Source organism: Fukomys damarensis, unplaced genomic scaffold, assembly GCF_012274545.1.
Source record: "Fukomys damarensis isolate Sample0158 unplaced genomic scaffold, DMR_v1.0_HiC HiC_scaffold_10, whole genome shotgun sequence".
NCBI classification, from domain to species: Eukaryota; Metazoa; Chordata; class Mammalia; order Rodentia; family Bathyergidae; genus Fukomys; species Fukomys damarensis.
Window position 1 is genome coordinate 38,031,036 of NW_022900922.1, and position 27,601 is coordinate 38,058,636.

At 41.5% G+C, this 27,601-nt stretch overlaps 1 protein-coding gene across 4 annotated transcripts in view; it reads left to right on the forward strand.

Moving 5' to 3' along the window:
- Exoc2 (exocyst complex component 2) overlaps positions 1-27,601 on the forward strand; it is a 133,369-nt gene that overhangs the window by 77,413 nt on the left and 28,355 nt on the right. For all 4 annotated transcript variants that reach the window (XM_010622735.3, XM_010622734.3, XM_010622732.3 and 1 more), the window contains 10 exons: positions 613-678; positions 895-1,052; positions 1,408-1,529; positions 1,794-1,855; positions 6,542-6,622; positions 7,004-7,063; positions 7,855-7,916; positions 9,434-9,500; positions 13,395-13,511; positions 19,652-19,793. In XM_010622735.3, coding sequence (XP_010621037.1) covers positions 613-678; positions 895-1,052; positions 1,408-1,529; positions 1,794-1,855; positions 6,542-6,622; positions 7,004-7,063; positions 7,855-7,916; positions 9,434-9,500; positions 13,395-13,511; positions 19,652-19,793 — 937 coding nt within the window. The remainder of the gene's footprint in view (positions 1-612; positions 679-894; positions 1,053-1,407; positions 1,530-1,793; positions 1,856-6,541; positions 6,623-7,003; positions 7,064-7,854; positions 7,917-9,433; positions 9,501-13,394; positions 13,512-19,651; positions 19,794-27,601) is intronic.

Below are 27,601 nucleotides of genomic sequence, written 5' to 3' on the forward strand. Positions count from 1 at the left end.
ATATAGTAGTCTTTACTTGTTATTAAAAGCTAACAAATCCAGATAAATAGATTTCTCTTTTAACTAATGCAGTCTTCTACAAATTAAAGGAAAACATTTATAAACAAATTATTCATACATTGTATTCTCTCAAATTATTTGTAAGATTCCTAAAAGCAGTGAATTATAATTTTTGCTTAATAAAATGACAGCTGAAATCATTTACCAAGGGGATGAGTGGATGCTGTAGGATTACTCTATATTAATGTAGAGTTTACTCTCTTATTTCTGTACTAGAATGTTGAGTGTGATGTATTGTTCTGTAACCATGTAGAATTATTGATGAAGATGGCATGTGGGAAATTCATCTCTAGAGTTGGCAGTTTCAACTTAATTCTTAGGCTTACTTACGGAAATCATATTGAAAAGTTTTAGAAAAATAAATGACTCCGTATTAGAATAAGAAAGATTTTCTAATTAATTTCTAATCAAAAGCCTCGATTATTTTTTAAGTACTGTATTTACTCAGGTTCTGTTCCATGTTCTCCTGGCAACTGCTAATGCATCTTTCATTTTCCTTAATTACTTCTAGAAGACAGCTAATATGTTTTGTTTTTCTTTTTTATTTTTAAGACTGCCGAGAAGTCAGGCCAGATTGAAAGATCAAAGAACGTAAGACAGAGGCAGACTGATTTCAAGGTAAGCAAAGGGTGAGTGTGCAGATCCCCCAGGAGGGTGAGCACATCCCAGGAGGGTGTGTAGACCCCAGGAGGATGTGTAAACCCCCAGGAGTGTGTGCAGATGCCCAGGCACATACACCCATCCAAGGAGCAGAGGGTGGTCTGACATTCACACAAACCCTGTGACTCACCAGCTTGATGGCCTCTGAGTGCAGTTTCACTTGTTGTTTTCCAGAAGATGATCCAAGAAGTCATGCATTCCCTGGTGAAGCTGGTACGTGGAGCCCTGCTGCCCCTCAGCATGCGGGAGGCGGAGGCCTGGCAGTATGGGGGCTGGGAGGTCAAGGCTGAGCTCTCCGGCCAGTGGCTCACCCATGTCATCCAGACCCTGCGGTGAGTCAGCAGAAGAGGCGGTTGCTCCTTTGCTTGGGGGATGGGGAGGGGGCACAGTATGAGATACAATGTTTGATACAGGCAAAAAAAAGATTTTCCTCTCCTCCCTTCCTGTTGCCTCCATGGTTTTGTCTCCTGGCATTGCAGCTTCTACACGTCCTGATGCGGAGGTTGCACTGCAGCAGCTTCTCACTGCTCCTCTCGCATCACCGTCACAGCACTGCTATCCTTGCTGTGGTCTCCTGCATGCTGTTCTTGCCTAGCAGTCCAGGGTGGAAGCGATGGCAGGTGTGGCTTTGGGCTCCCATCTGCTCCCATCTGCTCACGGCATGCCTTGTGTCTGTCTATGTTCCAGGCTCACTTACGAGTCCCTGACTGCCCTGGAAATCCCTAACGAGCTGCTACAGACGATCCAAGACCTCATTCTGGACCTCCGCGTGCGCTGTGTGATGGTCACACTGCAGCACACTGCAGAAGGTGGGTGTGGGACCTGCCTATCCTAAAACTCTCAAATTGCATAATGCAGTAAAATTTTTTATTTACATTAATATTATATTAGAAAAATTCAGTGAAGGATACATATTTAAATCTTCAAATGGACTAATATTATATTCCTATTTTCACCAAGGTTTTATAAACCTGCATAAAATAATTAAAAACTATAACCTTTATAGGTTTTTATCGCTGTAACATACAGTGAGATAATTATAATAAAAATACTTGTGTTTGTTTTCCTTGTAGAAATAAAACGATTAGCTGAAAAAGAGGACTGGATTGTTGATAATGAAGGACTGACTTCCCTCGTAAGTTGAAATGCTTTTCCATTATTAGTATTAGTGTCCATTCTATCTAAAGCCCATGACTTGTTGTATTAATTAGGTGTATCTGCTCTGTACATTGGAACCTGTAGGTTGTTCTACAAATTAAAAAAAGAAGCTTCTTGAGGTTTCTCTTCTCAGAGTCAGTTTTGTTTTATCACAAATATTTAAAAATTAATGAAAACAGTGTGTGTCTTTTCGTGAGACCTGCCTTCATCCTTTGTGACACCAGTTTTGTTTGCGTAACTCTTAAGACAATCCATTGTGTTTAAGTCCATACTGCTCAGCAACTTGAAATTTTGAAAAAAGCTGGCTGGAAGGAATGCCATTGCTAACCCCTGAGCTACAACAAAATAAGCAAAAGCAAGTGCCCCTGCAGATGCAGCACTGTGACCCTGGTCTGTCCTTCAGATTCGCCACCTTTCCAGTTGATTGCTGTTGTTCTCACTCCTGGCTTACAAGCCCCCAGCAGTCTCAAGGTGCATGTTGCTGAGGTTGGCCTTTGCTTCACAGGGCAGGGTTTCCTTTCTCCCTCTCATTGTCCTGATAGGCTTCTCCCTTTCCTCTCTGGGACCCAGTGCACTGGTCACTCAGGCCTCATGCCTGCCAGGTAAAGGTCCTGCTCTATCCACGAGCCCAAGCTGGCCAATGTTCTTGCATAGTGTGACTAGAATCCTCCTGTGTGTGGCCTCAGCTGCAGAGGTGGGCAGTGGTGATCTCAGAAGAGCAGTTGGTGTTTCCAGTTTGAACTTGTCCTTAGCAAGAAGGGAAAAAACACATTTTGGGGAGACAACTTCTAGTTTCCACCTAGATAAGGTATCAAGAAGAAAATGTTTTGGCTGCCCAGACTTACAAAACAGTGATGGTCCAGGCTGTCGAGGAGCAGAGCTCCCACTTGCTATTCCCTTTTCTCCTCAGACTCTGTACTTCTTCCTGGAGGGCTGGGGGATTTGGGCCTTGCTCCATTCCACCAAAGTTCAGGGCTCTGTCTTAAAGCTTACAAATACAAGCTACTTTAAGTGGCAGTGTACATTAGAAAAAAAATTTTTATAAATTAAATTGTGCTGTAAATGTGTTAAGAAAGCTTATTATTTTTACTAAATTATTGATATATTTTAAAGTATTTTAAGTTTAACTGATTGGATTTACTCTGTTAGTCACAGTTGTTGGTATTTATATAAAAATTGCAAGAGCCAATTCTCCTTCCTTCCAGGACTTTATAGAAAGGTATGCAGCACCCAGCTGGGCAGCCACTTGAAATACATGAAAAGACAGAATGTAAAATATCTCAACTTCTTACATTGGTCACATGTTGAAATTTTAAAAATTTGGATATATTGTATTAAGTAAATTATATTGAAATTAACTTATTTCACACTTTTGAATGTGGCTTACTAGGAGACCTGAAGTTCACTGTATTTGTGTGGGCTCCCATCACGGTCCCAAGGCAGCCTGGTGGCAGGGACTGCGCTGCACCTGCCTGGAGCAGAGCCTGTGTCTGCCAACCTTGTGCTGTCATCCAGGTACCAGGAGCAGAGCCCTTTCTCCGGGCCTTCGGTTAGAATCAGATGAGATACTGTGGGTTTAAAGCACTTTAAATTGCGCATCTTTGGACAAACTTGCAGGACTTTTATTTGTTACATTAATGATAGTTTCTTAAGTTTACATGATACCTTAACTATATTTTCAAAGCTTTTTCATATAGTTCTGTTGTCATTGCCATGGTGAACTTAAATGATAGGTCAAAGGGATCACTGGACCACTCCCCTAACGTGCCCAGGTGAGGGAGCTGTGAGCAGATTAGACAGCATGTTACCATAGCACCTGGTGTCTAACACCTGCCTCGGTGTAGTTTTTGGCATGTTCAATTTGAGAGCATAGAGTTGCTGTTGTCAGTGTTCTGTGTTTCATTAAAACTAAAAAAGCTGGGCAGAAACTCAGTACTAGGACATGAAATAAATCCTGGCCTTGGTCCTTCAGGTTGGTGTTCCTGGCATGCACAGTGGCCCAGTGAGTGCACCCTGGCACATGCCTGGAACGGTCACCTCATATGCTGTTCTGTGGTCCACTTCTGACATAGAAGGGCAACCTGACTGCCTTACTGCAGCTGTAACTTCCCATTCCTTCTTCACACTGTGCATGCAGCCTGCAAGCCTCATACGCATGTGTAGGGGAGAGGAAGCACTAGGGCCCAGTGCCCCGTGAGCGACCGACCACCGTTCACCATGTCTGAGGCCAGCCAAGCACTTGTAACTGAGTGCCTCCCACAAAAGCCGCTGACACGGTGGCCATGATGGTGCTAACTCAGCTCTCTGGGAGCTCCTACCCACCTTTCTTAAGAGAATAGGTGAATCAACGCTTAGTGCACAGTCTGGGTTACAGCTTTGAGTAATTCGATCCAATGTGTGTATGATTCTGAGACTCTGAAGGCTTCCTTCCATTGCACCGTTGCCTCTGACTGACCTCTCCATGTTCCCATAGTGCCACCCTGTGGGTTTCTTTCCCGTGAGGGACAGGGAACCCTCCTTTTCGTGGTGTGGCTGTCTTTCAGCTGGACTGTGATCTCTGATTAGCACTTCACTGCATTCCTCCTAAACAGCTCATTTGATTTTTTGTTTGTTTGTTTGTTTGTTTGTTTGTTTGAGACAGGGTCTCACTATGTAGTTGAGACTGACCTGGAACTCACAATGTAGCCCAGGCTGGTTTCGAACTCCCAGTGATCCTCCTGCCTCAATCTACTGAGTGCTGGGATTACAGGCGTGCACCACCACTCCTGGTTTAAACACTTCACTTGAAAGCATCCTGTTTTCTTCTCAGATTGAATATGGTCTCTGCTGTTTTTCGTTTTGGATAATACTGAGAATTTCTTCTTTCAGAAGAACTGGAATGATTTATGATAACTTCTTACAGTCAGCCAAGTTGGGTGATTCACTGACAGCCCAGAGATAGTGCTATTTCCTAGCTTTCAGAGCAAAGAAAAAGTATCTTCTGAAACTGTCATTTACTCCCAGTTTAATGAACCCTAACCCTGAGCTGCCTGGGATTCCCTGCCCATGCGTTTGTTAATGTAGGTGTAGACATTAAGGAAGTTTGGTCCAGATCTTAATGGAACCATCCCAGTTCTGTACCGGTAGCATCAGGTATACACATGTTTAACCTGCCCCAGTAGGGTCTTGGATATATGCTTAGTATTATAATTATTATTGTTCATATGTTTTTATTTTTGAGCCTGCCAGAGGAGGTAGATCAAATTAATAAGGTCAGTCCTCTGACAGACTTCTTTTGTTGGGGAGCAAACCCAGGGCCTCCTTCACCCTGGATGTTAATGAATGTGTTGTCTCAGTAAATGCTCTCTGTGCAGTAAGTATTCCCTACCTCTCCATGTATGTACTTCATTTTAAATATTCATTTTGGTGCTTTCTGGTGGTTTCAAAATGCAGTGATAAAAATACCATGATGCTGAGGCACTATTTTCACTTTCATTAAACCAGGACTCCTTTAAAGAAAAAAAGCAAACTTGTCTCTATTCATCTGTACACATGGATGTGTTTAGATAGTGTGTATTGATGGTTATATGTACTATCACTTCCTTTCTTCTCTTAGTTTTTTCCAAAAAAAAAAAAAAACAAAAAACAAAAAACCTTTCAACAGATACGCTGTGGATATTAAAGAGAGGCTGTCCAGTCTCCCTCCTGTGGAGCTTTCCTCAGAGCTGGCTGGCTGAACAGAGGTCACCTCGTGTGACCTGCACCTCCAGCACCCCCCCTTGCCTTGCATGTGCTTAGTTAGCCCTGTTCTGTCCTGTGCTGCCATCCTCCTGTGCTCTGGGGACAGCTGCTGTTGCACCCGAGTTTGGAGGGCCTTCTCCGACCATGCTGTTCAGGGCTGCCTCTTCCCAGCACACTTTTCTCTGAGTTCTACTCCTTTGTGTCATGGTGCTTTGTATCATTTTCTACTACAGTTTTATTTCTATACTTTTTAAAAACCTGTTTTTGATGTGACTTTCATGGTTGTACCTCCTGATTAGAATAACTAATGAGAATTCTGTGTTACTCACCCTTGGGTGTCTTGTCACCTAGAGTCAAACTTTACAAGGTGTTAGGGTATGTTCACGCTTAGCGTGAAATGCCATTGGTTGGACATATTTTCAAGTTTCACTTTCTGATGTAATTCATATAGAAAATGATTGTAATGACTGATTGATTTAAAGATCTTATATCTCCTCCAAGTCGATATCGGTAACACTAGATTTTGTTGGACTCTGTTGGAGATGTGGAGCATTGGTGATGACCTCATTCATTCTAGCACGTAGCCAGAGGAAGTCTTAAAACACGAGCTTGTTAGACTGGATCCTTATCGTGTTGTCGGTTGTCTCTCAGAAGAGTAGACTTTTAAAGAAAACTTTTATAATTGAGTTCTGTTTTAATGAATTAAATATACTTCAGTTTTAAGACTCCCCCACTTTTTAAATATTAAGTACAAAGCATATGACAGATGTAGGATGCTGTAATCTTGTTATTATGGGCCAGATGATTTGTGATCCTCTTCAAGTCTGAGGACTGCAAGGTTCTGTCCCTGCTCACTTGGTTAAACCTGTCTCCTAGCCAGTGCTTGTCTGGGAATTTAAGACAGGTTTTTTTGTTTGGTTTTTTTTTTTTTTCTCTTTTTCAGCCATGTCAGTTTGAACAGTGTGTTTCACATTCACTGCAGTCGCTGAAAGGTGTTTTAGAGTGCAAGCCCGGAGAAGCCAGCGTGAGTCTGCCCCAGACTGCCGACAGCCCTTCCTTGGGAATCACACTGGCAGGGTTTTGTGTGGTGTTTTGCCCCTTGACTGCTTGTGGGTCTCATGTAGGGTAACAACATGGACATGCTGCTTTGTGCTCAGCTGGGGGGCCCTCACACACAAGAGTGGGGGTGCTCTGGGCAGAGCCCCTCAGGGCCAGTACTTGGTGTGCAGCATGGAGCACTGACCAGGTGCTGAGTGCCAGCACGGGCTGCCTTGTCTTCCCAAGCCAGAGGCCACTGTGAGGCTACTAGGATCCCAGCCATTCTGCATTTTATGTCTAACTCAGAAGCAAAACATTTGGTTTTATTAGCAAAGTCCAAACATTTTGTTCAAATGCTTCCTTGTAGGTCTTTCAACAGCCTAAAACACAGGAGGACGTTTGCCAGCTAAGCATCAGCATCATGCAGGTAGTACAAGAGGGTGGCCGTGCCAGAGCCTGAAGTTAGGGGTCTGTCAGTCAGTACACAACACATGCACTCTTTTCAGTCCTAGGGCAGCATAGGTAATATAGGATTAATTCTTGCTTGTTACAACAGTGCCCAAATGTTTCATTTATATTATGCCTCCCTTTTTCATATTTCCATAATATTTGCATTAGATCACAAAGTAAATAGAATGATAATTATTTGTCTGTATTTTATTTAAAGCTTTTTCTAATGTGGACCAGTGCTTTCTAAGTACATAAAGACGAGCATGTTAGTGAGTATATAAGAGAAGGGAAAAGATAATTTCTTGATATTCAAGAATTTTATTTTGTGTGGTGGGACTGGGGATTGAACCCAGGACCCTTCACCCGAGCTACATCCCCAGTCCTTATTTATTTATTGGTTGATTGATTTTTTGAGATAGGGTCTCACTGAGTTGTCTATGCTGAGTTCAAGTTAGTGAGCCTCCTTGCTTGGTTTCCCAGAGAGCTGGATCACAGGTACACACCACCACACTTGGCTAAGAATGTCATAAGTGATTGAAATGTAGATGCTTTTAATTTGTGTTGCTTGTATATTGTGTATGGCTGAGATCTATATTTCTGTAGCTTATGTGCAGGTAAATCATATATATTTAGTTAATGCATTTCCCACCTCAACTCTCTCATGTGATATAGAATTCTACTTTAATTTATGTCAAATAGTTTTTGATGTCCTGGTAGATTAATAACTGAGAGAGTTCTGGTCACTAGAACTTGTTATTTTCGACTTAGGTTTTTATATACTGCCTGGAACAGTTGAGCACCAAGCCTGATGCAGACGTAGATACCACACAGTAAGTAATTAATCTTGCTGATGCATTGAAGAGAATTTAAAATGTACACTCAGGTTATAGATTTGGTTTTATATCCTAAGGCTCCAAGAAAGAGAGATCATCTGCTTGTAGCAAAGTCACAGTTTTATATACATGGCCTATGTTCTGTCCAGTTTCTCAATCCTCTGAACTTAGCCTCACGAGAGAGATTTGAGCAGGTTTTCTCATTTTCCAGAAGAGTGGGCTGCATAAGTAATGGTGTAGAATTAAGCGTGCGGGAGTCTGGCATCAGGAGATGCTGGTTCTCTTGTGGAAGAGCAGACCAGGCCTGGATGGAGCTTGGTCCTGATGCTGGGACAGGGGTGGCAAGGCCAGATGTTTGTTTCCTTTTTATTTGTCTGGTTTTTTTGAGACAGGGTCTCACTATGTGGTTGAGACTGACTTGAACTCACAGTGTAGCCCAGGCTGGTGGTCTTGAACTCACAGCGATCCTCTTGCCTCAGCCTCCCAAGTGCTGGGATTACAGGCATGCACCACCACGCCTAGCTTCCTTTTCAGTCCACTTTTTCTGATTGACCTTTGATACATGTAACTTCACTGTACTTTAAATGTAGTGTGACACAGATTAAGCCACACAAAAATAAGTCCTCTTAAATCTTAGTCTGAGGGTGTTTTTATTTTTTGTCTGTTTCCTAGTATTGGTTTTTGCTTTTCAGTTTATAAAACTATTACCTCTCTAGAGACCTAGTAAGCTTTTAGTTTTTTTAGGTTTTGATTTGATTCTACATGTTTGGGTTATTAATCTGCCAGAATTTGGAGTGTAATCAGAACCTTGATATTAATTCAATAAGTCATTTTTGATTGCTTTGTTATAATTTCTGTTTAATGAATCACTGATTTCTAGTACACTGCATTGTTTTTCTGAACTTCCATTCTATTCATTCAAATGTATGTTATATCACTCAGTGCTGTTTTAATATTTTTCAGATTGGCATCCTTTTGTTACCAATTTTGAAATATTTTCTATTTTCATGGTTTTACTCTTCTATATGAATTCTAAAGTCTGTCAAATTTAAAGAAATAAGTCCTGCTTGGTATTTTTTTTCATGATTCTTTTATACCTATAAATTGTGGATTTATTGTACCCTTGCCCTACCAACAGTTTTTTTGCTTCTGGTCACTTATGAGTTATCATCTAATTTCTTGACGATACTATGTTACTATGAAATTGAGCTTGAAAAATTCCCCTGGAAATTCTGATAGCAAAAATATTTTAACTATTTGGGTATTATTTGACATTTTCCCCTTGGGTGATTTGTTTTTAAACTGTATTAAGACAGTTTTGAAGAGACCAAAGAGCAGATTTCATATGGCTGTGTTGATAGTCCATGCTGCTTTTTTTGAGCTATAATTAAACATAAAAACTTACAGGAAGTTGTCTAATTTTTCATCAGGATGTTTTAAAGTCATATTTACATGTAGCTCACTATATTTTAAATTTCAGGGCTTTCATTGCAATTCTTCTCTTCTCTGTGCAGTCTCTCGGGGGATGTCTCTTCTCCTGATCTGTTTGGGAGCGTCCATGAAGACTTTAGTTTGACTTCTGTGAGTAAGATGGTGAACAGACTGTTACATGTTTCTTTGAATGTTTCTGCCTCCCTGCTGTGGCACGTGGTATGGAGACTGCTTTATACTTTGTTGTGTGAAAAAGGTAGTAAACACCCTGATGCATATCCTACACTTAGAGCTTCTGAGCTGGAGTTGGACTCAGTCCATTTTTGCAGGCTCTCTGGTGTCCACAACTGCCCTCCTTGTTGCCCGGCCCTGGAAAGTTGATCTGGGGGAGGGAGGCGGGCATTTGCCATGTGTTGTTTTCTCTTCGGCTGCAGAAGCTCTGCTTCTCTCTGTTGTATCCTGTGAGTTCCTGAATGCAAGTTGCACAGCCAAAACAAAATCAGATCACCACGAAGCTACACACACACTTCATGTTTATACAAGTCTATTGTGTATTTTATATGCCTATCTCATGCATGTATATTTGTTTTTGTTTTATATGTATATATTTTATGTGTGTGTATACATATGTATATGTGTGTATTTTTAACATACACATGTATTTAGGGATGATTCACATACATATGATACCGTGTTTATAAATTTAGCTGTTGAAATTCAAAGTCAGATTTTCTTCAAATACTCCTCTCATGATGTGTTGTATGTATATCTTTAAAAACAGAAGTGTGATCACAGTTTCCTGTCATATGTTATTAGCAATTGTTATATTTACTACTATGAACTCCTAAATAATAAGGGGCCTGGTAAACTAAGAAAAATGTAATTTAGTAAAAGTAATTAGTCATTATCTAGGTTTACTCCAAAGACTAGGTAGAGAACATTAGCCTTCACTGAGATAACAGCTTCTAAAGAAAGAATAAGCATTTGATTTGTGGGACAGCCAGACTCATGGTGGCTGGAGTCCCCCCAAAAGCTATGGCAGGGAGTCCTGCCAAGGTGCTGCCCAAACCACCCTGAGATGAGGCCAGTGGGGCCTCCACAGAAATGAGCACTGAGTGCCAGGGTGCTGTGTCCAGAGCTCTGGGGACAGTGGTACGCGCTCTCTGTGCATGGTGGCCTGCTGGATGCAGTGCCAAGTTTAGGCTTCGGGAGCTCATGGCCCATACACATGGCTTCCTGCTGCATCCTCTCCAGTGGTACAGAGGTCAGGCTGCAGAGGAGGACATGAGCTGCCCTGCAGCTCGCAGAACAAGAGAAGGAAGTAGTTTGGGGATGACTGGGAATAGAGGCATCAGTACTCTGCAAAGGAGTAGTGGTTGAGCTGGAAGGAAATCCCAGGAGAGCAGCGTTTCCGGGACAGATGGAGAACAAATGTCTCGCCGAGGAGAGCTGAGTAGCTGAGCTGAACAGGACCAGCGTGGCAGTCCTGGGCTGGACCAGAGCCACCTCTATGGCTGCTGTGGCTTGGCCGATTGTCCTTGGAGGCAGGAAGGTTGGTGGGGGTCCACGCCGTGGGCTTGAACGATCCTTTCCAGGATGCAGAGAGGAAGTGCGCTGGGCGGCACAGGAAGAGGGAGAGCTCCTTGGAAGTGGTGAAGCTCTTCCAGCTGCGGGCGCTGTGCCTGTTCCAGGCTCCAGAACCAGCCTGGCTCACATGGGGTCCCTGTGCCAGTGTTTGAAGTCGTAGCTGTCTGCCTGGCTCACTGACCCCTGAGACAGCTAGGCATTTGCCCGCCAGGTATTCATGTGCCCCCCATGCTGAGCCTGCCGCGTTCCTCATCCTGGGGTCCTCAGAGGGGACAGACACAGCACCCTGAGGATGCACGTTATGCCTGCTCTCAGCAACCCCAGAGCTGCTCTCAGTCTCTGCCTGACACAGTGCCCTGGAGCAGTACGGCTGTGCTCTCCCGGAGTTGCTCTTGGGTTTGCAACTCCTACTCCTGGCCCCCTAGAAGGTGCCTTATTAGACCTTGCCCATCTTCCCAGCGACTGAGATGTCCTCAAAGTCTGTGCCACCCAGCAAGGAGGCAGCCGTGGGAAGTGAGCAAATTCCCATGCACACCGCAGGGTGACCCTTCCGTGTCACTGTGGGCATATTACTGTGCCCGTCCTGGGCCACAGAGAAGCGATACGGCAGGCCACGTGTCTTCATTTTCAGTGCTCTCTAAGTCAGTGGACTTGCCCCTGTCAAAAACCATCTCTACCTGAGGCGTTAATAAGCTTCTTTTTACGCATCCTGGTTTAAGAATTTGCGTGGTCCACTTGTTCTTTCATGTTTTATTTCATCTTATCGAAATAAAGCAGCCTGGGCCAAAAATACACGAAGAGTGAGACATGAGACCACTCCAGGGGTTTCTCTGTTGAAGAGGAATCCTGCACATTACAGCGTTACAGGGGTATGCTAAATAAACTCTTCTCTGCCAGCAGACTTGGTCTGCTAGGTAAAGAGGGTGGACTCTGGAAGAAAAAGTAATCAGACCTTTGAGGAATACAGTATTTTGGTATAGCTGATGAAAAGTCTTGTTTACTTGCTTTGAAAGGACTGCCTAATGGCTGCACCAGGCTTGGGACAAGAGGGAAGTGTGGCTTTGCCATCATGCCCAGGCCACTTGGAGCACTGCTTTCTGTCTCAGGTCACTCCTACCATTTATTTACTCGGTGTGGGGAAGGGGCCGTGTACACCGGATTACTCTACTGGACCTGGCCTTGTTTTGTATTCTGTGTTTCATCCACAGATTAATTCAGGGTTAGGGCAACTTTGCTTCCTTAGAGTTATAGTACTTTGATAATTCTTTAACATTTTATTTGTAATTGTTGACCAAAAAGTGCAGAGATTGGACTATACCGTGCCATAAATAAAGATAGGAACATCTTAAATAAAGAAATGTTGGTCTTGGGACATTTGACTCAACAGTGATCTCAGTCAAAGTAGAGCTAAATTATTGGAAGGCCTAAGATTTGCTTGGCAATGGAGTTCAAAGACTGTTGTTCATCTTTGGTCCAGATACACCTCAAAGAACAGGAATCTATCTGTTTCCACATTTTCTACACTGAACTATTTTCTGGGGGCTATTCTGAGTCTGTACAGAAAGAATAAGCCAGGTATGAGTGAGGCCTTTTCCTGGAAAGTGGCTTAGCCTTAGTTTTAGTCAAGGATCTGAGTGAAGGCTCCAGATGAGTCAAGTTGTTCCAGAGAATACCGGTCACCTGCAGGGCAATGGACCCACGCCTGGGTGAGCCACAACATGCAGCAGCAGCAGCATCAGCAGCAAGAGACATTCCTGGAATTTTATTTACAAAATAGTTCTTCTGAACTGTAAAGGGGCATGGTATTCATCAGCCTGTGGTCTGACCAATCTTCAACTAGGCGAACAGAAGCCTGGCAAATGTAGCAGCAAGTGGGACTCTACCTTCTCCTTGGCTACCCAACCACTTCCTGTGGTGAGGCTGCTGCCCTCTGGGACCTTCCTTGTTGAAAGGAAGCTATTTCTACACACAGAAAATTCTTGAAGGCTTTGAAGGACCCATTAATCATTAATATGGAAGATCATTCTCCTCCAACTTAAGAAAAATTTGTAGGTCATTTTTTAATAATGTCTACATTTTCAGAAATTGGTTATTTGAAGAGCCACTTGTGTAGTCTTCTTGTGTATGTAGCATGTTAAAGGAAGCATCATTTGACCCTTTTTCTTTCCAGGGCTGGGGATGGAACCCTAGCCTTGTGCACGCCAGGGAAGTACTGTGCCCTGGAGCTGCTGCTCAGCCTTGTTTGATTCTTTGTTGTCTTGGGTAAAAATGAGCAACTTGTGGAACTGTGGGATTGGCTTATGTTTCTCTATGTGTTAATGTTAGGAAAGAAGCAGCCTAAGAGAAGCCAAGCATTGAATATTAATGATCAAAAGATTATAATTAAACTTAATAAGCAATAACACTTGACAAGTTTTTACTATAAATGTAATTTTCTCAACATCTTTTTGGTTTTAGGAGCAGCGGCTTCTGATAGTCCTGAGTAACTGCTGCTATCTAGAACGGCACACCTTCCTGAATATAGCAGAGTACTTTGAAAAGCACAACTTCCAGGGAATAGAAAAAATAACCCAGGTACACAAGTTCCTGTAAAATGGACAGATGATGGTTATATCGTTTGACCAACTTACTGTTGACCAGCTCAGCGTCCAGGCTTTTTGCTCAGCAGCACTTGGGTTGATTCCCTGTGCCCCTGCCCTCTCATTGCTTCGCACAGCCGTGTCATTCCCTGGCACCCATGCCATCTTCCATCCACTGCCTCACCTCAGTGGTTAATACTCTGCTCTTCTCTAGTGCAGGGCTTTCCTAAAGTTAGCACTGATTTATTCCCCACTGAGCTGTTCAGAAGTGAAGGAAGCCAAGGAAAAGACTCAAGCTCAAATCCTTAGGAAACATCTCAATTTTGATTCCTTTTAGGTTCAAGCCTACATAGAGGCACCAGCGCACTTCGGGGCTGCTGAGGACCTGCAGAGAAACCTCTCCCTGCTGACCCTCACCTCTCCTTCCTTTCTTCCTTTCCTCATGACCACAGCAATGCTTCTGCTGTACTTAGGCATGCGCGCATGTGCGCGCATGCACACACACACACACACACACACACACACACACACGTGCTCAACTCACAGCAGCCACAGGATGATTAGCAGCTTACCTGAAAAATATGTGCTTGCCACTCTGTGGTCATTGAATATAGCAAGTTTGGGCAAAAAATAAGTTCCATACAGATCAATGGAGAGATTTTTTTTGTTTTTCCTGTTACCAGGAATTGAACTTGGGACCTTATGCTTGCCAGGCAGGCACAATGTCATTGAACTATATTGCCAGACCTGGAATGGGTTTTTAAATAATGTTATCTCTTTATTTATACTTTTTTTCAAGTAAGCAGAAAAAGAAAATGAAGTAATCTTGTTATTAAAGGTTGGCTGGTTCCTGGGCAAAGGTTTATCAGATTTCTAAGTAATACTATGCTAGAACCACTTTTTAATGTCAGTATGCCTTTCTCAATGCAAAGATCAAGAAAGATAATGACCTTGTTAATCATATAATCAGAGTTTACTCTTGGTAGGTTACATACTTTTTATAAATGATAGTCCCAGTTCATGAACTAGATTGGAATTTTTTTTTTCAAAGAATGAAAATGTCAGAGTGGGCGGCTCTGTCTTGTCTTGTCTTCCTGCCTTTTTGTAAAGATTAATCATTCTGATGAGAAATGTTGTGACTTAGGCCTTAGAGCCAAATTTCTGGTGTATTTCCAGAAATTCTTAGGTTGAGAGTTGCAAGATGATGTCTTGCAATAAGAAGCACTCTTTGTAGAAAGTGAGCACTTTGCTTTTATGTAAGAAGAGATGGGAATATATTTATTAGAGAAATTTTATTTATCATTTAAAATGATTAAAAATTACATATGAGAAGCAGTAAGTTTGATTTTTCTCTAGGTTTTTGTAAAGTAGTAAGTAGGAGCTCTGTGTTCCTTCAAGTTATATCAAGAGACAGCATGAAACTGACATTAAAAAGATTTTTTTATATCTTTCCCAATCCCTATCTAGATCATTTTGAGAAAAATAATTTGTAGGATCTGAAGTTGCAACTTAAAATAAATGGCAGACTGTTTTCCTCTTTCATAATTTAGATAATTTTCAGTAGATCATCTTGAATATTTTTTAATTATTCATTTGTGGTTGACATGAAGAGATAGTACAAGAGACGGAGATCGTAGCATTTGTGGTGATCCTGTTTGTTATGTGTGAACCCGTTAATTTCATGATGCCAGCCAGGTAGAGCGTTTCTTATGTAAGGGAAAAAAGTTCCCCTGATGCTGTTTTTCCTAGTTCCTTTTTCAAATGACAGACACTGAGGGGCTTCTGGTCTGGGCCCACAGCTGACCATTGCACTCGCACCCCTGTGCTTCTGCTGATGATGATAGCTGCTCCCACGTCCTGCCGGACATAGCCTTCTCAGGCCATGCTCTCTTCTGAGGGTCTTCTTCCTTCACTGTTTCTTTTCTTTTCCCCTGTCCTTCGCCAAATGGGTATCTCATTTTGCATTGTAAGCATTCCATTTCACCCATGTCCTCACCAGCACTTAACACTCATTCTTCTTGTATTTGTCAGCCTTATTGTTGCCTTAATTGGCTTTCTCTGATAAATAATGGCATTGAATACCTTTTCTTACCCCATCATATATGCTTTGTTTACAATGAACTGTTCATCCCTTAAGCTTATTTTTGTAAGTTTTAAATTTTTTTATTTTTTGATACCAGGGATCAAACTCAGGACCTTGTGCTTGTGAAGCATGTGGCAGCCCCACTGAGCTAAATCTCTGGCCCCCCCTTAAGCTTATTTTTAAATTGGGTTGTTCATCTCCCTATTAGTAATTTTTAGAAGTTTGTAAAAAAGTCATTTGTCACGTGTTTTATTTTTCCTCCTAGGTATGGCTTGCTATTTTGTGCTTATAATGGTATCTTTTGGGTAGAAAATTTTAATGTTGATGAGATTGTTCAATTTTCTATATACTGTATATATTATTTTTTATCATATCTTGTCAGAATCTTTCCCAGCTCCTGTACCCTAAATATGTTTTTCCAGAGGCCTTGTAATGTTCTCTTCTATATTAAGTGAAGGCCCAAGGTTCGTGTTACTCTTCGTACAAGTACCACACTGTCCCAGTACAGAGCATCGAAGAGGCTCTCTTTCCTTGTTGCATTTCATTGGTGCTTTTGTCAAAAGAATCAGCAGATGAGGTGTGGCGGCTCTGTGTTTGGCTCCCTTTTCTGGTCTGCCTTGGTCAGCACTGCGCTGTGGTGTTTACTACGGCTCTATAATGAGTCTTGAGATCATGTAGGTTTAGTCTTCTAATTTTATTCTTTGCAGATTTTCTTGGCTGTATCGGGACCTTTCCCTTATGTGTATATTTTAGGGTTATCTTGTAACATTTTACCAAAAAAGGGGCTTTCTACAAATCTGTCAAATTTGGGGAGATGAATAGTATCATTTCTTCCTGTGTATGTGTTTATGTGGAGCATCTTTAGCAGCATTTTGTTGTTGGTGGTGGTGTTGGGTTTTTTTTGCACCCAGGATCTTGTGCTCACAGGCAGGTGGTGACATGACTGAGCTAAATCTCCGGCCCTGTATTTTGCTGTTTTCAGCAGAAATTATATTCACCTTTTTAAAAACTTTTCATGCTAATAGTAATATAAATTATTTGACTAGTAAATAAAACTATCATTGATGTTTTAGAGTTCTTTTAATAGCACATCTGTGATATGTAGAGAAAATATTCATCGTGGGCACTTGGTCCATGTACACAGCATGACTTCAGAGTTCTTTGCAGTCCCCTTTCCCCTGCTGTTCCCTCCTGACATTTTTTTTAAAATTGGCACCAGGGATTGAACTCAGGAACTTGTGCTGGTGGGGCAGGCGTGTTGCCATTGAGCTAAATCCCTAGCCTCCTGATACCTTTTGATCCCTTTCCCATTTGAAAATACCCTCCCTGTTTCCTATTATGTATCTTTTATTTTGCTGTTTAATTTATTTATACTTTTGGTTTCTTTTGTGAGAGAAAACATACGGTATTTAAGCTTGTGTGATTTATTTCACTTAACATGGATTGAGTACATCTGTTTTCCTACAAGTAACTCAGATTTATCCATCTTTGTGGCAGAATAGTACTCCATTGTGTATAAGTACCACATTTTCTTTATCCATTCATCTGTTGATGGACGTATAGACTACTTCCAAGATTAAGCTATTATGAGTTGTACTGGTAAAAACATGGATATGTATATTTCACTGCCATATAATGTTTTTACCTCTTTGAAGAACCTAGAAGGGGAATAAGTGGATCAAATGGAATTTCTAGTTTTAGTTTTCTGAGAACTCCCAATGCTGAGCACCATAGTGGTTGAACTAGTTTGCATTCATACCAGTACAGATGGGCTCCTTTTCCTGCACAGCTTTGCCAGCATTTGTTATTATTGAATTTCTTGATGATACCAGCCATTCTTTCTGAAGTAAGATAGAACCTGAATGTTATTTTGGTTTGCATTTCTCTAATGGCTAGTGACGTTGAGCATTTCTTTGTGTATTATTGGCCATTTGTACTTCTGAGAAGTGTCTGTTCATTTCAGTTGCCCATTTTTTTGACTGGTTCTTTGGAGAGTCTAATTTTTTTAAGTCCTTTATGTATTTTAGATATTAGTCCTCTCTCTGAGAAATAGCAGGCAAAAATTCTTTCCCATTCTGTAGGTTGTCTCTTCACTGTTGGTTATTTTCTTTGTTGTGCAGAAGCTTTTTTATTTGATATGACTCCATTTGTTGATTCTTGGTACTGTTTTCTGTGCAATCTGTGCTTTGTTCACAAAGTCCTTGTCTATGCCTGTGACTTCAAGGGTTTTACCTATTTTGTCTTCCAACAGGTTCAGAGTTTCTGTTTTAACATTTAGATCTTTGATCCATTTTTATTTTAGTTTGGTACATGATGAGAGGTATGGGCCTAGAATCAATCTTCTGCATATGGAAAGCCAGTTTCTTAGCATCATTTGTTATAGAAGCTACCCATGTGTGTTTTTAGCTCCTTTGTCAAAGATCAGTTGTGTGTGCCTGGGGTTGTTCCTGCATCCTCCATTCTGTTCCGTGGATCTGTGCCTGCTTTTGTACCAGTGTTGTGTTCTTTCATCATTTTAGCTTTGTAAGATAACTTCAGATCTGAGGTTGTGATGCTTCCCACTTTGCTCTAATTGTTCAGCTTTGCTTCTGCTGTTCTGAGTCTTCTGGCTCCATATGAATTTTAGGATTGTTTTCCCCAGTTCTGTGAAATGCAGTTGGTGTTTTGATTGAGAGTGCATTAAGTCTTGAAAATATGGACATTCTGATTATATTAATTCTGCCTCTCCAGAATAGGGGATATTGTTTTCGATTTCTATTGCCCGCTTTGATCACCTTTTTCAGGGCACTGTACTTTTCACTGTAGAGGTCTTTTATTCCCTTAGTTTAGTTCCTTTGTGTTTAATTTTTCTTGGTGTTATTATAAATGGTGTCTTTTTCCCCCTAATACCTTTTCCTGTGGTTCATTCTTAGTGTATAAATGTATTCTACTACATTGCTGAATGTGGTCACTAATTCTAGGAGTCTGTAGTAGATTTTTTGGATCTTCTATGTAGAGGATCATGTCATCTGCAGATGACAATTTGACTTCTTCCTTTAATATCCTTATTTCTTTTCTTGCCTGATCGCTCTTGATAATGTTTCTAGCACTGTGTTGAGCGGGAGTGGGGACAACAGACATCCTTGTCTCCTTCCTGATTTTAGAGGGGAAGCTTTCAGTTTTTCTGCATTTAATTTTATGACTCATACCTTCTGTTTGCAGGTATCTTGTGGAGGATTTTTGCAGTGATATTCATTAAAGAGATTACTCTAGTGCTTTTTTTGGTTGGATCCTTTTTCTGCTTTTGGAATCAGAGTAATGGTAACTTCTAAGAATAACTTTGGGAGTCCTGCTTCCCTTTCAATTTCTTTAAAAAGCCTGAGGAGTATTCATGGTAGATCCCCCCTGAAGTAGGATTCATCCAGCTCTTGGCTTTCCTTAATTTGTAGTTTTTTTAAATTACACCTTTTATTTCATTGGATTATTTATTGGATTATTGGAGGTTTTATATCTTCATTCAGTTTTGATAATTCATATGTATCTAAGACTCTTCTGTATTCCAATTTATTGGTGCACAGGTTTGCAGAGTAATTGTTAATAATCTAGATTTCAATATTGTGCATTGTGATTTCACCTTTTTCATGTCTAACTGTGTTGATTTGGATCTTTTCTTTCCTGTTTTTGGTAAGATTGTCTAAGGGTTTGTCTGCTTTATTTAGTTATATATATTTTTTGTTCAACGAGCTCTTTGATTCACTGATTCTTTGTATTGTTTTTTTAGTCTCAGTTGATTTCTTCTCTGATCTTTATGATTTCCTTCCTTGTACTAGCTCTGGGTTTGGATTGTTTTTGTTTCTAGAACCTTGAAGTGCATCATTATGTTATTTATTTGGGCTCACTGTTGTGATGTGGGCATTCACAGCTGTAAACTTCCCTCTTAGGACTGCAATCATTGTGTCCCATAAGTTCGGGTATGTTGTAGTGGCATTATTTTTTAGCTTTAGGAACTGTTTCATTATTTTACTTTTTCCTTCACCCTCACCTGGGCAGCTCATAGTCTTCTGTGTTTCTAGGTTAGCATGGCCTCACTGAAAGAACTTGACCAAAGACTCTTTGAGAACTACATTGAACTGAAAGCAGATCCCATTGTTGGCTCCTTGGAACCTGGGATTTATGCCGGCTACTTCGATTGGAAAGACTGCCTGCCTCCCACAGGTAGGTAACCAAGTCAGTGGGGTTTTCTGAGAGTTTTGTGGTACACCTACAGCGATCAATGTGAGTATGCTTTTACAAGTTAGTACGTGCTTACTGCTTCTCTTGGTATTCATAGTTTCCTCATTCTTACTGAGGGAGGGAAATTAGATTTCCTTTTGCTTCTTATTCACTTAAACACTTTTTTTGGATAGTTGGATTTAGTGTACCTTTTATTATTGATACTTAGTGGCTTAGTTATTCAGTAATTCAGAGAACCACTAATTATTTCTTTATCATTGATCATTTTGGTAATGCATACTTGCTTCCTGTGATATATCTTTTTTGCATAAATATAAGAGAATGTGAGTGACAGTTTCATGCAGTGATCTTGTGACCATTATCAAAAAGTCTATTTAAGAAATCTGGTCACTTTTGTATAAGATGTAATTATTGATATTAAAAAGGATAGAAGGAAAATGTGTAGTTGTAAGATTATTACGGTAATTAGGAAGAGAAAATGGAGCACAGAAGGGTGGCTGACACCATCCCGGTATCATCTTTGTGCTTTCAGTTGAAAGGCACTCACATCACTCTATAATGTGTATTTTAAAATAACTATAGCTTTTGGAATCAAATAAGCACTTTGATCAAATAGTTATCTTCTTTTATGAAATAATGCAGAATACATAAATCCAAGCTGCCTGTTAAATACAAGTGATGTTATGTAGAAGTGTCTGTATTTATATTAGGCATAGGTTATCTGTAGATGTACCAGTAAGTTGTTGATAGGTTTGCCTTTTTCTTTGGTCCTTTAACTGATTCACTTCACTTGGTTTTTATTGTATAATGTTGTTTAACATATATTGTTTTATTTTGGTTTTATCGTACAATGCATTTATTAGCTGGTGATAAAGTTGTTTACTACTTAAACTCCTCTTGTTTTTATTGCATAGTGTTCATATATAGTGATGCCAAAACCAGAATCATTAAATTAATTTAATGATATTTTATGTGGCTGTTTTCTGTCCTGAGATGCACACTGATCTGCTTGCCCCTACTTTGAGCTCTTCATGGCCTGTCCCACTCATCTCTCTCTCCCTCTTTCTCCTGCCCAGAGTGCTAGGCTCCTTGTACTCACCTGTGCTTGCAAACCCTTCACCATTCCCCTCCAGGAAGCACCCCCAGCCTGCAGGTGAGGTTGGCACTGCCCCATCCTTGTCCTGCCTTCTGTGCGCATGGCCTGTGTTGTCCTTTGCTGCTTCCTTGCTGGACAGCTCCCAGTGTTGAGCAAGGCCTGGCCCGCCTCAGAAGACACTTATGCAGCTTTGTGAGTGAAGTCATAGGTTGTGCCTCGTTTTATCTTCCAAGCATTTGTTATATGCTTTTGCAGTGATTTTTCTTAAAATTTATTTCAGTAGGAAAGTAAATCATATAATGTCTTTGTTTCCATTATTATTCTCACTCACCTTTTGGTAAATTGTACACAGTGAATATTCACATTCATTGAATTGAAATGAAATGAGCATTTCAGCACTCATTTTCCTGCCTTCTGTGAATTCTCACATGACAGCTGTATGAGCAGTAGTGTTTCAATTAAAATGTAGCTATCAAGTTATCAAACATATTAGCCATCACCAGGCAAAAAGTGATGGATTCTCCAGTGATAAATGAAGTTTGCTGAAATTACTGTTTCCCTCCGTGATTGGCCTGCCTGACCTTCGCTCTTGGCATTGAATGATTCTCACCTTGTTGGGTATGCATCCATGGTCCTTAAATGACTTCTGATGTTTCTGTGCAGGCAGGTTACTCACAGAGCTGCATTAGGGGCTCCTGCAGCCTTTTAGAATCAGTGAGTAAACTTGGCTCTCCCTGAGCTCCAGCTCTGCCCATCTACATGGAGTGCTCTGGGTTTACTTACTGCCGGTGCGGAAGACGGCTGCCCTGCTCACTGCCCAGGCCGTGCTGCTGTTTTCCACAAGCAGTGAGGCTTCCTAGATGTCCCAGCAGGGGCAGTTTCCTGCTGCAGTGGCGTGCGGGTCTTCCATGAAGTCTGAGCTCCCTGGCGAGTGTTGGGTCATGGCGCTCAGGTGCTAGGGCTCCTGGACCCTGTGCACAAGCAGCCAGGAACAGGGTGTGTGTGGTGATGCCAGGCCCTTATGGATCCTGGGTTCCATTTAGATGACAGACAGCTTTCCAGCCTCTGGGCCAATGCACTTTCAGCATCCCCACATCCTTTCTCTTATCTTCATATTTTTTTCAACTGTGGTATTGAACTAGCATAAGCCTTTAATGTGACTGACTTATATTACAGTCTAAAAATATTTACCTTAATTATAATGTTTAACCTGGGATCATTTTTATACTAAATTAGGACTCTGCTGGCTGTGTGATATTGAATGGTATGAACATTTTTAACCTAGCTTTCTTCCTTTTAAGATAAACTTCCTTTCATTAAGCAAATGGCACTTGACACTGTAATAGGAGCAATCGATTTACTCTCTCAGATCCCAGAAACACGAAGAAGTTGTCTGTGCTCGTTTCATTTTTACAAACCATTCAGTTCTGTTCTTTGTGTAGCTTTGACTTCATGATTACAACTGAACCTCAGTCTGCAGTCATTTAGTGATTTTGAGATTGTTTACAGTTGACTTGAGGCCTCATGTAATGCAAATAATCAGAATAGTTTGACTATTAATCTCCCAAAATAACTTTAATTAACAACTTTAGTGTTATCTTGAATTTTCATCTCCAAAAACAGAATTTTGCAAATCAGTAGGTAACTGATTACTTGTTGCTGTAGTTAGAATCAATTTATCTTACCATACTGTATGCAGCAATTAAAAACAATCCAGTTGATTAATTTCAAGATTAAGAAAAAATACCCGTTATAGCCATCGCTGTGTTGTCAGCCCAGCAGTTGGCCCTTTAGACTATTGCGACCTCTTCATCTGTGTGTTTGTCTCTGAAGATTCTTCTGATTAGTTCTGAGTCATACAACTAACTGTCATTAAGATCTTACTTGTTGGGTTATCCATGATTATCAAGAGCTGTATTTGCATTCTATAAATTTTGTCTAAATTGATATTTTTGGTCTCCACTTTCTAGTATACATGAAATTTCACATCTTTAGCATATTACAGAAAATAATCTTTTAAACTTTTTTCTTAAGTATCTTTTAATTTTTTTCCTATACAAAAGGTATATAAACTTAATTTAGTATATATATTTGAAGGCATTTAATAAGTGAATTGAAACAGTCATTTTATATAGGTAAAGTACTTAACTGAGTTTTAATTCAAATGCTTTTATATCAATTATGTCAGTTGAAATTGTAATGGGAAGGAGAGACATTCATGTAACTCTGAGTATCTCTAGTGTCATTCCAAACACCTCTCAGAGCTCCCTGCTGTATGGGGCTGCATGTAGCCTGAACGGGCCAAGTCCGTGGGTCAGGTGCCAGTCGAGGCCGGTTGGGTCGTCAGAGCAGGAAGCCAGACGCACAGCCAACAGCAGTGAGAGTGTGAGCGCAGCTCTGACTTGGACACAGAGGTGATGCCAGCTCTTCTTTTGTCCATGTTTATTTCACCCAAAACAATTTCAATTTTGTTTTAAGAAGTCAGCCTTTCAGAATCAGTCGTGCAGATATTTTCACTAAACTCCGAGAGACATCACACAATCAGGTTATCTCTTGCATTTTGTACCTTGACTGATTGAAAGCTGTGGCACATATAGAATTTCTAGAGAATAAGATGCTAGAAGGTGGAAAATAAAGAAAATTTGAGTATTTACATGGTTTTTCAAAAAATTGAAAGCTATAGATAGACCTTGAAGCTCTATCTTGCTCCCTGAGAGCATGGATCATTGAAACGCTTATGGGCCCATATGAGGCTTCTGTAATCAGGACCCGCATCTCTAGACTCAGACAACCGCGAGGCAGAAAGAATGTGTTTGGGGATATTGAATCTGCACTGGACAGGGACATGCTTTCCCCTCACCGTTGCTCCCTCAGCAATACAGTCTAATGGCTATTTGCATAACATGGACATTGCATTCAGTTTGTATGTAACCCAGAGCTGATGTAAAGTGTGCTTGCGGGAGGGCATGGATGGGTTCTATGCATACAACACAGCATTTTCCATGAGAGACTTGACCAACTGTGGGTTTAGTACCCAACCTTTTGGAGCTAATTCCTCATGGATACAGAGGGATGACTGTGGTGGGGGGTGTGACTGGTAGAAGGTGTTGGCCAAGGAAAGGTGCATTCATTATTCTTGTATTTTTATTTAAAAAGACAGTATATCAGGTACATGTGTACACTTTGTCATATACAAATGTATCTTGATGAGGGTGGGAAATACATAGAAACAGAAAAGAAGAAGCATAAAACAGAAAGCTTTAATATGCTATGCTTTTGATTTAGAAGTCTCGATATTAAGAAGTCAGGTCTCCTAAGTTGATCTATGGATTAAGTGCATTCCCAGTCAACCGCAGTAGGTTTTTTGGTAGAGTTTACAAGATCATGCTGAAACTTGGAAAAGCAAGGGACTTTGAACAGCCTGCACAGTCTCACACAGGACCAGAAAGTGTGTTCTCACTGCTTGGCACAAAGATTTGCAAGACCATTGTCATATAGGGAGTGTAGCATTAACACAAGGATACACAAATAGATTAGTAGAGCAAGAGAACCCACATATACACAGTCAGTTAAGTTCGACAGAGGCACCGGGGGATGTCCATCACAAAAGAAAGTTTTCTCAGCAGATCTGTTGGAACAAGTGGATAAATATAGGAACCAGCTTTTCACAAAGACACACGACTGGCCAGTCATGAGTGGAAGTCACACATCATTTCTAATCAGGAAAAGGCAAATAAACCCCACAAGAATATAGATATTGGGAAATGGGAAGAAAATGTTCCAATGGGGAGGGGAACAGTAGAAGAGGGAGGGCAAAAGAAAGGAAGAGAAATGAAAAAGTAGTGAAAATAGAAGGAAAAAGTGGAAACAAAGCTTTTTGTACATGGGGGGTGGGAAGGAAGAGGCATGATGTGCCATGTACCAGCACACATCCCCTAGGATGGGTGCTGTCTTTGTGTATGTCACTATGTATTCAGTGGATCTTTTGCTGTTAAAAGAAGCGGGGGAGGGAATAGCTAAAATCAAAGACTGACAATAACAAAGGGTGCAGAGCAACTAGAACTCCACCTGTCACTGGAGAACCTGTAAAATGGCACAACTGATTTGGAAAGTTTCTTACAGAGTAAAACATAGATCTACCCCATGACCCACCAGTGCTAATTGTAGATGTTTTCCCAGGAAAATAAACAGTACGTGTACAGTCAGACTTACACTATAGGGTCATGATGACTGTACTTACACAGAATGATTAGAAAGTAAGGTGAATGTTTACATTTTTAAAGTTTTTTATAGTAAAAGGCATCACCATTATTCCTTCTCCCTGTAATCACCTTCATTTAAATGCACTTATCCCATAATTTTTGACATTTTCTGAAGCACTTCTGGCAATCTTTTTCGTGTTTTTATGAAGTGGGATGAGAAATAACAGTGAACGCTGCTGCCAAGTCCCATCTGATGGACAGGCAGCGCTGAGTCCTCCTGCACCTTACTTCCTGCGTTCACACCATGTAGCTCCAGTGCTTCTCCAAGTCAAAATGAGCCTGGGAAGCAGATATTTTGTGTGGATTCAGGACACCAAGGTAGCTGCAGCATCTCACTTTAAGAACTTCCAGAGCTGCTTCAGAAGGTGGCAAGAGCAGTGAAATGAGCACACTTGAAGGAGCGAGTGTTTTGAGGGGATTAACGGCAGTGTGTCTTTTACTGTCATAATGTTTTTTAATTTAAGCACTTACAGTATTTTTCAGTTTTAACTTGTATAATAATTCAAAACTGGACCCAGTCTAAATGTCCACAGCGGAGAGGCTGCAGAATTGTCATATGGAGGGTGGATTAAAAAAAAACCCATGTTTAAGCAAAAAGGCTGAATACAAAGGAGTACCTATGCACTGTGAAGTCCATCTCAGTGCAGTTTCGGACAGCTGACTAACCATGGTGACTGGCTGCAGGCACCAGGTGGGGGGGCCAAGAGGTGGCGGAAGGGGACCAGTAGGACTGATGGCGGTGGCCTGCATCCTGTGTCTGCTAACAGGTTGTGCAGTGCACATTATGTGGTGTCCCATTGCATTGTTCATCTAATGTCTGTACACTCACTGTGTATAGATTTTACCCCAAATTCCATGAGTAGGAGAAAAGTCAAACAGTAAAAATTGGATTACTAGGAAAAGTGTACAAAAACATAAAGGTGTAATGAGAAACATAATGACGGAGAAGTCACCCCTGTCAGTCACGGAGGAAGAGTTGTGAGAGTGACAGTTTCACAGCCAAAGGGAAAGGAGGCCCGGCTACCACCCGCAGGGTTTCCTGCAACTCTGGTGCACCTGTGCTGTCCCTGCCTCGTGGCTGTGCAGTCACACATCTGGTCTCACAGCCAGACCGCCTGGGAATGGGGTCATCAGAACAGACTGTACCTGAGAAGGGATGGGGTCACTTCAATAGCTGTTTTTAACGTATCCACGTTTTTAAAAAAAGAAAGTGGTCTGGGTCCCTGCAGATAGATTATAATCAAATAAATAAAAATTATTGATGTTAAAAAAAAATGATCCAAGAAATTTGTTCCGCAGCCTGCCAGTGTTCACATCTGTGTGAGCAGCCGACAGCCCAGTGCCTTTCACATTTGAGACGCCATTCGTGAGTTCAGCCGAGGTCACCGGGCTGCTCTGCATGGCGCTGTGTCTTTTCCAGGTTGTGACAGATTCTCGCTTTCTGGATTCTGTAAGCAGAGGAGCCAGGTATGCTGTGCAGAAGCCGAGCCCAGTGGCTTGCTGGAGCTGGTGTGCACTCGTGCACCCTGCGGCCTGCGCAGGAGGAAGCTCCAGAAATGCGGCCTGCTCCTGGCTGGGACCTGCAACTGCGCCTGGCGCTTCTCTTTGTATTGGTTGATTTGTTTGTTTGCTATTGACTGGGACTGTGGTAGTGGTGGGGGCGGCATCTGTATGTGTGTAGAGCAGATGTTTTGGTGAAAAATACAATAGCCTTAGATGGCAAAATGTTAGGTACCAAAATAGATCTGTGACCCCATTATGATTTTACGTCCTTTATTTTCAAAACTCCTATCTCCTTGGACCACTTGCGGTGAATTTTCTCCAAATTAAAATTAAAATCCAGTGCATTTTGAGAAGAAAATTATCTTAAAAAAGACTCGCTATGTTTGTTATCTGTTTTTTATTAATATTTTGCTTTAAATTATCATCATTCTTTGCAGTTGCTAACAAAAATGTATTTCGACTGCTTGTGAAGCGTGCCTTTGTTGGCCATGGTGTCAGGGCCCTTCCAGCACTGCTGTCTTCCTCCTGCTGTGTGGCTTTAGCTCCTGTAGATCTTTTCATGCAGAACTGTGAGGTGGTGGCACTTTTTGCCTGCTTATATCAAGAAGTCATCGCCTCCGTTGCATGCCCGTCCGAGCAGTTGTTAAACCGTAGCGTTAAACCAGGAAGACCTCCAGGACTTCTGGAGGGTGAGTGAGGGGTGCGCAGGGCATTGCTTCCGAGGCTGCCGTCAGGTTCTTACGGGGTTCTTGTCGTGGTGCTGTGGCTACAAAATGCGTTCAGGGTTCCCCTCCCAGGCCCGAGGGACGCAGGAGGGGTCAGCTCCGAGTAGGTTGAGTCCACTGTGCTCCAGCCTCATCAGGCGTTCCTGTCACCAGTACTCAGCCCGCTCACAGTGTGTCCTGTCCTGTCCTGTCCTGGATGTGCAG